The following is a 12,015-nucleotide window of genomic DNA, read 5'->3' as shown; positions in this document are numbered from 1 at the left end:
CATATATACAATTTTTTGAATATTCTTTTGTATTATGGTTTATCACAGGGTATTGAATATAGTTCCCTGTGCTATACAGTAGGACCTTGTTTATCCATTCTAAATATAATAGTTTGCATCCACTGACCCCAAACTCCCAGTCCATCCCTCCCCCCGCCCCACCCCCCGTCCCCAGCCCTTGGCAACCACAAGTCTGTTCTTCACGTCTGTATCACAGCACTTTTTTTTTTTAACACTTCCATAAATTGCCATTTATTTTCTTTATAATCTTAACATTTTAGTAGATTTACAATACCATATTTTTGAACAGTTTTGTATACTTTTTTTAGCATTAATCTGTATACCATTTATCTTACTAAAAATAGTGTACAGAAATACAGTAGCACAGTATCATTAGCATCCAAGTTACAATATACTTCTTTTTTTTTTTTTACACACACACACTGTATTTTATTTTTACAAGAGATAAATAAACTGACACCAAGCATTGTAAATGGATGACCACAACAAAAGCAGCAATGATTGCAATCACCAAACACGAAACACACTCATACTATGTCATAATATTGACATTCAGTCCAGGAATCCTCCACTGTAACAGCTCCTTTACTTTGCAGTGAAAATTGATTTGTATATTTTCTGCCTCTGAGTCCTTGTGGGATTTTTTTTTTTTTATTCAAACAGAAAGTCACAGAAATTATAATCATTGCTCATCAGTTTGCTCAGTTCCATGTAATTAATTTTTTTATCTTGATCTTTTGTTAGCACTTTTATGAATTCATCAGTTTTCCATTAGAGTTCTGAAAATGCTTATTTATTCAGTTCAGCAGTATAGTCAGTTACCAGATCACAGCACTTTTAATACTTAATGTTTTAGAGAAGAAAAGCCTATGCCATGAAGATAAGAAGAAATACTTTAATATAGGACTTCAGCTAAAATTAAGTAGCCAATGCCAATTTGTATATTTGTTATATTAGGTGAAAGTTTTATTTGTGAGAAACTTGGCTACTACAGTGACAGAAGAAATACTGGAAAAGTCGTTTTCTGAATTCGGAAAACTTGAAAGAGTGAAGAAGTTGAAAGATTATGCATTTGTTCATTTCGAAGACAGAGGAGCAGCTGTTAAGGTAGAAAATTTTTAATTTTGTTTTTTGATACTTGAATTTTGTTGAAACTTGCTAAACACATAAAGTGACTTTAAAAGCAAATAAAATTGTTTTCAGCTTTTACCGAACTCTGGAGCTTTCTTTTAATAATCTCTGTGAAGTGGTAGTAGTATAACAGGTAAGACTCCATATTTCAAAGCCTAATTATTACTAACTGGGTTTGTGATCTCAGGCAAGTTATTTTTAATCTCTCTGTTATTTTTATAAGCCTAAGGTTTGATAGCATGATACCTTGAAAATGTTACAAGGAATAGTAATTAGCCGGTATAAATACTAAAATGGTAATGAGTGTATCGTAACTACTTTGTTTACCTTGGTTTGTGGACCTGTGAATGGAACTGAGCAGTGTACATGGCTTTATACCTAGTACAACACATTTAATTCAGTAGCTGTGCTCTGAGGGAATGGTTAGTTCTTCATAGTTTTGCCTTTCTTTAGTCATTTTAGAATCCTCATAGTATTGACTGTGTTTTGCCAGTTTCAGTAGTTGTTAGAAATATTTCTTGCATGGAATAGTTAATTTATTTGTTGATGATAGTATTGGAAAGTGTGAAACAAGTCTTTTCATAAGGTGTCTAGAACATATAACCCGAATACTCTGCTGCTTTCTGATGATAATGGATCAGTACCATCCTTAGTGGGTGAAATTTCAGGTTTCTTCTTCCTCTTGTTCCTCTCTCCTTTTTGGCGGAAGGCGGGGGAGGGGTGGAGGGGGGGGGTGACAAGACAAAATAAAAGCTTTTTTATGTAATTGGGGAGATAGATCCGAAATCCTTGATGACTCAGGCCTGGTTCTTTTTCTACATGTTCTGTCGGTTAAAGTGATGCCACCTCTAATATGAGCAGTTTTTGTTTCCTGCTCAGGGTACTGCTTTAAAATGTGCCTTGTAGAATCTTTGACTAGTTAGAATTTATTGGTTTGCTTTTTGATGGAAGCTAATTAGTGAGACAATATTGCTTATAAAATTCACAACTTAATACAGAATTTAATGTGTGGCTTTTGAATTGCCAGTGGTACGAAGGACAGATAACTAATACATGTATACCTTCTAAATACTCCTTTTGAATCAGTTGGTATTAAATAACTGGTTGTTCGTAATTTAAAATAATTTTCAAGGGTGGTTTGCCAAAGAAGTCTCTGAAATTACAAGATTTCTAGCTCAGTAACTGGAAATCAGGATGGCCAGAGGGGAGAGTAGACAGATGCTCCACTCTTTTGTTTATACCAGGAAGGTTTTATAGACTCATTTAGTTGCTTTAGTTGAAGCAGCCAAAAGCTAAGGTGGTAAAGGGGAAAAACTAGTTAGAGGAAGATACTGATTTAATCTTTGTCTAGATACTTGTAAAGCACTAAATATTCTTTATGGATAGAGCATTTTATTATGTATATCCAGAGAGGAAAAGGTTGTATAGGGAACAGAAAAGCTGTGGTGAGGAGGTGATACTTTGTTACTGAGTTACCTGAACCCTGAACCCTATGGCAGAGCCTATTAGGTGGAACTACATAAATAAAAAACTAGAGCCTAGAATACTTTTGATTACTGCTTTCCAGGTGAGTACTTGAATCTTCATTAGTTCAGGCCTTTGCTAGGCTTTGTGCTTTTAACTATTCAGGCAAAGTGTGTTCCAGGTTAAGCATTGTGGGGGGGACCTAGGCTTTTTTTGGTCAGTATCTTATTGAATTTCACTGATAGCCTCATTTATGTTTCAAATCCTTAAAATTTTTATAGATCAACAGTTTAAGACTTACATGTTGAATGCCACATGTTTAAAAATTTGAATTCTGAAAAGTTTGTTACTACTGGCAGTTTTTCCAGTTGTGAATTTACTGCTTTGGTTTGGCTAAGCTTGGAAGTTATTTAGAATTAAGTTTTTGGATTTAAGTAGCAGCAACAGGCAGCTCTCTGGCAATCTTTTATCTTTTTTTATTTTTATTTATTTTTATTATTTATTTATTCATTTATTTAATTTTTGGCTGCATTGGGTCTTCACTGCATGCGGGTTTTCTCTGGTTGCTGAGAGTGGGGGCTACTCTTCGTTGTGGTGCACAGGCTTCTCATTGCGGTGGCTTCTCGTTGCGGAGCACAGGCTCTAGGCGCGTGGGCTTCAGTAGTTGTGGCACACAGGCTTCAGTAGTTGTGGCTCGCGGGCTCTAGAGTGCAGGCTCAGTAGTTGTGGCGCCCGGGCTTAGTTGCTCCGCGGCATGTGGGATCTTCCCTGACCAGGGCTCGAACCCGTGTCCCCTGCATTGGCAGGCGGATTATTAACCACTGTGCCACCAGGGAATCCCCAATCTTTTTATCGGTTTTTTTTGCGGTATGTGGGCCTCTTACTGTTGTGGCCTCTCCTGTTGCGGAGCACAGGCTCCGGACGCACAGGCTCAGCGGCCATGGCTTACGGGCCTAACCGCTCCACGGCATGTGGGATCTTCCCAGACCGGAGCACGAACCCGTGTCCCCTGCATCGGCAGGTGGACTCTCAACCACTGTGCCACCAGGGAAGCCCTACCTTTTTAAATATAATGGTAGGACATCAGTTTTGTTCTCAACATAATTTACACATAAGAAAGTAAGATTGAGGGGAACAAGTACTTTCTTTGTGTATTTTTTTTAACTTGGTGGGTATATTCATTTTGCAAATTAAAATAGTTGTGAAGTAAATTGCTTATCAAGTGTGTTAATGGCACAGATATGTTTGTTATGTTTAAAGTACTGTTATGTGTAAAGTAAATTTATTTCCTAATTTTGTATAGGCCATGGATGAAATGAATGGCAAAGAAATAGAAGGGGAAGAAATTGAAATAGTCTTAGCCAAGCCACCAGACAAGAAAAGGAAAGAGCGCCAAGCTGCTAGACAGGCCTCCAGAAGCACTGCGTGAGTCTACATTTTAGTAAATACATCTTTGAACAGAGAATAACTTGGTAACAGAGATCAGGTAATTTAAAAAGTCAGGAAGAGTCTTGAAGCAAACTAATTTGTTTTTTCTTTTCTCCCTTCCCTCCATTGCTAGGTATGAAGATTATTACTATCACCCTCCTCCTCGTATGCCACCTCCAATTAGAGGTCGGGGTCGTGGTGGGGGGAGAGGTGGATATGGCTACCCTCCAGATTACTATGGCTATGAAGATTACTATGATGATTACTATGGTTATGATTATCATGACTATCGTGGAGGCTATGAAGATCCCTACTACGGCTATGATGATGGCTATGCAGTAAGAGGAAGAGGAGGAGGAAGGGGAGGGCGAGGTGCTCCACCACCACCAAGGGGGCGGGGAGCACCACCTCCAAGAGGTAGAGCTGGCTATTCACAAAGGGGGGCACCTTTGGGACCACCAAGAGGCTCTAGGGGTGGCAGAGGGGGTCCTGCACAACAGCAGAGAGGCCGTGGTTCCCGTGGATCTCGGGGCAACCGTGGGGGCAATGTAGGAGGCAAGAGAAAGGCAGATGGGTACAACCAACCTGATTCCAAGCGCCGTCAGACCAACAACCAACAGAACTGGGGTTCCCAGCCCATCGCTCAACAGCCGCTTCAGCAAGGTGGTGACTATTCTGGTAACTATGGTTACAATAATGACAACCAGGAATTTTATCAGGATACTTATGGGCAACAGTGGAAATAGACAAGTGAGGGCTTGAAAATGATACTGGCAAGATACGATTGGCTCTAGATCTACATCCTTCAAAAAAAAAATTGGCTTATCTGTTTCATCTTTAAGTAGCAATTTGCTGCCATTTGTATTGGGCTGAAGAAATCACTATTGTGTATATACTCAAGTCTTTTTATTTTTTCCTCTTTTCATAAATGCTCTTGGACATTATTGGGCTTGCAGAGTTCCCTTATTCTGGGAGTTACAATGCTTTTATCCTTTCAGGCTTCATTTTAGCTTCAAAACAAGCTGAGCACACTGTTAAATCATGATTTTGCAGAACCTTTGGTTTTGGACAGCTTCATTTTTTGGATTTGGGATAGATTACCTAGCAGTATGGAGTATGCTGTAAATAAAAATACAAGCTAGTGCTTTGTCTTAGTAGTTTTAAGAAATTAAAGCAAACAAATTTAAGTTTTCTTGTATTGAAAATAACCTATGATTGTATGTTTTGCATTCCTAGAAGTAGGTCAACTGTGTTTTTAAATTGTTATAACTTCACACCTTTTTGAAATCTGCCCTACAAAATTTGTTTGGCTTAAACGTCAAAGCCGTGACAATTTGTTCTTTGATGTGATTGTATTTCCAATTTCTTGTTCATGTAAGATTTCAATAAAACTCAAAAATCTATTCAAAACATTACCTATTTCAAATTCAATTGTGTCCTAAAACATTATTTTATTCGTAATCCTTGCAAGGAATATTGTTTTCCAACTATAACTGCCTATGTGAGTGATCAAATTCATGCAAAATTTGTCTATTCCAGTATGTATCGTGGATATCAGACTGAGAATTAGACTAAATTCTAGTATTTATTCCAAATAGCACTGCACTGTTTGATGTTCTCTCATAGTCTTTCCTAATTTGGCAATTTTATCCTTTATTTTTATTAAAAACAGGTTCAAAGGCTTTTGAACATTCTTGCAGGCATTGGATAATTTGCGTTAAATAAAATGGGGTTGGGGAAGCAGACTGCAATTTATTTTGACCCACATTCTTTCTATAAAGGATAATTTGTTGTCTGAAGACCTTATTTGCTGGAGTGAATGTACATAACAGGAAAAAATGTTAGTACTGTGGCGTCAATTGCTCTGCGGACTAAACTTCATGTAAACTTTTAGTATACATGATTGTGACTACCACTTCAGTTACTGGTTTAGGAATATAATTTCCTATTGCTATGTAAATTTACTCTGAGAAGCACTCATGCCTTATTAAGAGAGGCTTAAAAATATCCAGTAGTCCTACTTCTGACTTTCTGTTAATACCTCTTATTTTAATTTTTTTTACTACTCGAATGGCTAAAGTTTTGTTGGCCAAGTCATAGCATCTATTTCCATTTCCTTGAGAAATTCTGATTTATTGTAACTACTTTTTTTTGCTTGAGAATAAAAGGAACAAAAGAATCTGACCCTAACAGTGCAGAAAACTCTATCATTTTCAAATTACCAATAAAATTTTCCCTTCTATTCTTAGGTGAATCTAAAATGTTTTTAAATTATAAAAATAAGCCATTGGAGAATAATTAAAATGGGCACACCTTTATTTTGTGTTTTGTTCTTGTTTGGTGTCTTTTATGACAGGAGTGGAGTATTAGATTTCAAAATTATAAGCCACTTAATTCCTTGTGAGCTCAGGTAGATATTTTGGGTTTCATGGCTTCTTTTTTGACTTTGAGGAGGAAAATGAATATTTGCTGATGAAAGTCAATATATCTGATTTCTCTTTAAAAGTACACTTATTACATAGTATAGTAAGTTAACAGACCTTGTTAATATTCCTTTTATGTTGGAAGCTAATAAAGGAATTATATATAATTGCTGTGTATAATAGGGTCAAGTTAACATGGGTATCTATTTGATGAAGCTTAGATCTGGTGGTTTTTCTCATGCCCATGTATGCAAGTAAAGACACCAAACATTCTTTAAATTCTGCCTTTAAACTTTGAAAATACAATTTGAAGCTATAACTATAAATCTAAATTAGACTTAAGTAAAACCTTGATTTTTCTTGGAAAGAAGAGAAGATCTAGAAATAAAATTTGAATTGTTTGTATTTCTTACAACTTAGATGTTACCAGCTACAAAGTTCTTAGGAACAAAATTAGGAATGGGAATAGAAGTGATTCTGAAAAAATAATTTATGTGCTTTCCCCGCCCATCCTAAAATATAAACCCTAGTAAGAACATAAGAATCAAACCTAGGTTCCATGTCAAAATCCTTTTCTTTAATTACAAATTATATTTCGCTCTCACCAATTAAAAATATATCTATAGAGGTGTCCCTCTAATATTGCCTTATAGGTTTTTTAACAGACAGACAAAACTTTATAAGCATTAAATCTCACTCTAGAGCTTTTCCCTTGTTGATGTCTTATTATAAGCTATTCCGAGAAAATAGCTTCAGAGCTTAAATTTTCACAGAAGTAATAAATTTAACAATCTAAATAATATACAAACCTGAAAAATGTCAGTTGAGGAGATTTTTATTCTAGATTTGCATGAGATTTTTTCTTAAATAGGCACAAATTATGAGTTCTGGGAAATCTGATTTCTGACTCTCCTGCCATCTTTTTTGTTCCCCAACCTAATTCATTTGGTTTTACTTCTGAGCCTGCTACAGTAACGTTTGTGTTGGGAAAGATTTTTACTTTATATTGAGGATGACCTCTTCTTTGTAGGTACCCTCCTGAGATTGACATATATATGCCCCCTCCCCATAATGAAATACTAATTTTTATTTGATCACTCATTTATAGCAGTTGCTTAAATGTATGTATTTATATGATGGTGTTTTAATTTTTTTAAAGCAAAAAAGTTCTAATAAGTAGCCAGATTTTTAATAATTCCAAGTTTATTTGATCAATTGATGTGGAAATTGAGTTACTATGGTTCTGTAGGTAGTTTTTTTAAACAAAAGAGTTCAGCATAATTGTTTTTCAGTTATTCTAGTTACTGGGGTTATTCTGCATAAGAAAGCCCAATGCTTTCTGTTAGTAGATAATTTTTCTCTCATTTGACTTTGAAATGTGATTTAGGAGTTGAACCCTCTTTTTAAAAAGGTCAGCATGCATCGAAATAAATTATATATATTAAATTCCAGAAGAGAAGGGACGTAAAATTCCATTCCTAGCATAAAGCCATATAATATTCTTGAAACTCATTGCATCATTTGCCTCCTGCCCATTTGGATAATCATACCTACGTTTTATTAATTGTGTATTATTTGTAAAACCAAACCCTTCCAGTAAATACTTGCTATAAGGCTATCACTTGTCAATTAAAAAGACTTCTGAAGATGTTAAAATTTACCATTTTGATTTTTCCAAAGAGAAGTTTATTATATTGAACTATCCAGTATTCTTAAAGCCAACCAAAGTATATAGAAGAATTGTTATTGTTGTTCTTTATTATGTGAAGCCACTTAAGTGAGCAGCTAAGAAAAAGCCTTATAGAAAGAGTGCACTGGATTTATAAGTGTGTTTATGTTTCTCTGAGAATGGGAGCTTCTGTTAACTTAGTTGTTCTAAGACAGTGGATTGGGTGACTGACTAGAGAATCCAGAATGACAAATCCATTGACAAGGCATGTTTACTTTTGCATTAGAAGTTTGTTGATTAGTTTTTATTTTTGAAATGCAAACACTAAACTTTAAAAATATTGCATATTTAATGTATTGGTCAGTAATTTAATATAAATATTTAATTGGAAGTGATCATTATTAATCTTCCTAGGAAAGTTTTTTTTCCTTTTAAATATATATACATATATACTTTTTATTTAGAGGTTACCAGAAGCTCTGGGTTTTTTGTTTTGTTTCTGTTTTTTAATCATTTTCAGATGTTATCCAGAAATCTGCAAGTGTACTTTTCCTGTTTTAACTCCTTCCTTTTATCACCTGACTATCAGGGAAGCGAGGTTGAGGCTGCCCTGACCTGACATGTCATGATGTCGACTTGCTAGGTGGGGTTCGCTGGGGACGATAACCAGTGGAATTATTGGTAAGAACTTTTTTTTTTCCTATTTTTTTTTTTTTGTCAGTAGTGGGTCATTAAGTTTGGGAGAATGCCCATATTCTGTAAGTGGGCATTTATGTCAGCCTTGTAGAAAAATAAGACTTTAATATTAGGTAATACGGTTCTTAATAGGAACATATAATAAGTACTTCATACTCTTTATTCTCAAATTCGTATATAAGCAGGAAAGGCCTGCAAGTATGAAGTAATGAAATATGCAGGGTATATTTTAAGTGGTCAAGATAGACTCTAAATCTCTTGGAGAAACAGTAAATTTACTTTATTTTATGTGATTTCAATCCCTCTAATATTTTCCTTATATTTACATTTTTATGGGGTAGATGAACTTATAATGCATCTTTAAAAATATTTATTGCACACGAATGTTAGTAAAAAAAAAAAAAAAGGAAGGTGGGGCTTCCCTGGTGGTGCAGTGGTTGAGAGTCCGCCTGCCGATGCAGGGGACGCGGGTTCGTGCCCCGGTCCGGGAGGATCCCACGTGCCGCGGAGCAGCTGGGCCCGTGAGCCATGGCCGCTGGGCCTGCACGTCCAGAGCCTGTGCTCCGCAATGGGAGAGGCCACGATAGTGAGAGGCCCGCATACCGCAAAAAAAAATAAAAAATAAAATAGGAAGGTGTTAATAGAATGGAAGGTTTAAACACTAGGATAAATTATTTTTTAAAGTCCTCCAAAAGAGATACTAACGTTATAAAATGAAACTTAAAAGTTTTAGCAATTTGACAAACAAGAGTGGGCTCAGTTTAAAAGTACATTTGATATGATGACTTTAGGTCAAGAGGAAATTACATAACTGAAATATTAGGACCTTGAATATAGCAGTAACACAAATCTATCAACTTGTGTTTCGTCTGAAACCCATGACAGCTGATGGGATTAGTAGATATTGATAGAATTAGAGTAGATTTTTAGGTCATTACTGAAGAGCAAAATCTCATACTCAGGGGATTCTATGATGATAAAGTATAAATTGAGGGAATTAAATGTAATAATTAGGCATTTCTGACTATTTACCACATAAAAAGTAATTGTAGTATAACATAAGCACTGGTTAAAAGTAATTATGAATTTTCATGCCTAGAACCTCCTCAATATTCTTATGCCTTCTTTGTTGGTTGGGCGTATCAGTCTAGGGAGAATCTCCTAGGTATTAATGGGCTAGTCAGTGTCATGAATGTAAACCTTTATCTGTAAGCTTGCTATAGAGTAGCTGTATATTACTACAATGAAATTATACTTTAAGAACTGCAGTGATTGTATCATTGTGTTAAAGTACTTGTTTCTCTTCTGACACGTTTTATGCATGTATCAGTGATAGAAATGATTGGGGTGTCGAACTTTTAGATTGCACTTAATACCGTGTTATCCTAGGGAAGTTTTATAATTAGCAATAGGATCACTCAAGTAGTGCTGAGGGGTTCATATAACTTAAGGAAAATGCAGTGCAAACTTACTGGCTTTTATACACTAACAATAAAATACATTTCATGGGACCAAAAAAGAAGGAAGCATTATGGGGGAAAACTTGAATTCCTCAAATATAAAAAAGGGCTTTCATTTTCTGTAGTAACTTTGTCAGGATCCCATGAACATTGCGTATCTTGATGTCTCATTTATGATGGTTGGACAAAGGGGACTTCTCTAGCCTGTTGAGTAACACAGATAGAATTGTACTTTAATGAGTCTTATTATGATGTCTAGTACTGTTATAAGGCTATTTCTATAATTGAGCTGAAAGCTCCTGCAAACATTACATTGCTGATACGCATACAGTAACATGAGAATATTAAAATAGGAACATTTGCAAGACCATTTAATCAGCAGTTTAATAAAAATTAATGCTTTTGGTACAGTGTTCAGGTACCATAACTGTGTTGGAATATTTGTACAATGTTAAATATTTTTAATAAAATCTAACATGTTCAAAGTGTTGTGTTGGTGATTTTGGGTGGGGTGTGATGGGTTCAACTGTGCAAAAAAGATTCAATAGTACTATAATTGAGACTTTTGTAGTCAAATGGAGTTCTGTTCCTCAAATTTAGTACTAGATATTGGGCACCTGTTCAAGTGAAGGTAGTGAAGGAGTGGGATAGTGAAAATAAAAGTACCGAATGAACTCTAGTGGGTTTATTAGAGTATCAGGAAGTAGCTTTACTGGGGTTAGAACTGGGTCTACAGGTGTCAGATGGGATTGTTGTCTTTGGCATAATAGGCTACTTATAAAGCTTCTCTGGTGAAATTGTGGCATATCCACATTGGAAATGATCCTAGAAAACAGAGTTGGGCAAAGGGAAACACTTGTACAGTGCTTTTAGTAGGCATTTTATTCTCCCAGTGTCCTTTACCCCTTGACATGACATTTCAGCAAGTGAAAGAGAAGTGAGGGAATATTTGAGAAAGGCTATGTTGGAGGATTTAGGTGCATCACTGGGAAATATCTCCAGTGTGTAAGAAATACCATATAGAAGGCTCTCTGTTTCATACTGATCCCATTGTCTTAAAGATAGCCCTAATCTAGTAGTATTTCTTGTGACTTCTTTTCCTTGAAGGTGTACTTAGTTCCTTACCAGTCAAAAAGGTAGAAGCTCTGCAACTCAGAATGGAAATTTACTGGAAGTACTGTGCTCATTCCTCTGAATACTGTACCATTAATAACAATAAGGATTTAGGAGGAAAGTGACCTAATGATTTGTAAATAAATCGAGTAAGAAACCATTCAGAAGGAGTAGTAATACATTCTGTCTTGTCTCTTTTAAATGAAGACTGTTAAGAAAATATGAGCTATGGGGAAGAAAAAGTGTACCCTATTGTTTAAGAAAGAGTAGACAAAATTCTTTGGTCAATATTTTCCAGAAAGAGTTTAGTGTTTTTATTTTCCTTTTCTGCCAAATCAAGAGGTCACTCACTGAGACAGTAAGGAATGTTCTGACAGCAAAAATATCTAAACTTGGACACCTTTAGGAGTTGGCAGAGCTGGGGATCGGGGCGGATTGGGGCAGGGGTGTTGCAGCTCACTGCTTTATGGTGTATGTTTTCCAAAAATAGAAGGAGGTTGATTTTTGATGATCATTTTAGGCTTAGGCTCTATTGGTGTCTTTTGGCTCTACCTAAAGCTCTAAATTTATTTATTTTTAGAAATAAGATTTTATTAAGTATTTTCCCTAC

General features: G+C 35.7%; 1 protein-coding gene across 1 annotated transcript in view; it reads left to right on the top strand.

The window, feature by feature from the left end:
- Positions 1-10,777, top strand: part of HNRNPR (heterogeneous nuclear ribonucleoprotein R) — a 40,474-nt gene extending 29,697 nt beyond the window's left edge. The window contains exons 9-11 of the mRNA XM_060015831.1: positions 979-1,128; positions 3,920-4,041; positions 4,178-10,777. Of these exons, the coding sequence (XP_059871814.1) occupies positions 979-1,128; positions 3,920-4,041; positions 4,178-4,790 (885 nt within the window). The 3' untranslated portion in view covers positions 4,791-10,777. The remainder of the gene's footprint in view (positions 1-978; positions 1,129-3,919; positions 4,042-4,177) is intronic.
- Positions 10,778-12,015: the final 1,238 nt, after the last annotated feature.

The sequence above is a fragment of the Delphinus delphis genome, chromosome 1 (genome assembly GCF_949987515.2).
Source record: "Delphinus delphis chromosome 1, mDelDel1.2, whole genome shotgun sequence".
Taxonomy (NCBI): domain Eukaryota; kingdom Metazoa; phylum Chordata; class Mammalia; order Artiodactyla; family Delphinidae; genus Delphinus; species Delphinus delphis.
This window is presented reverse-complemented; position numbering and strand designations above follow the sequence as displayed.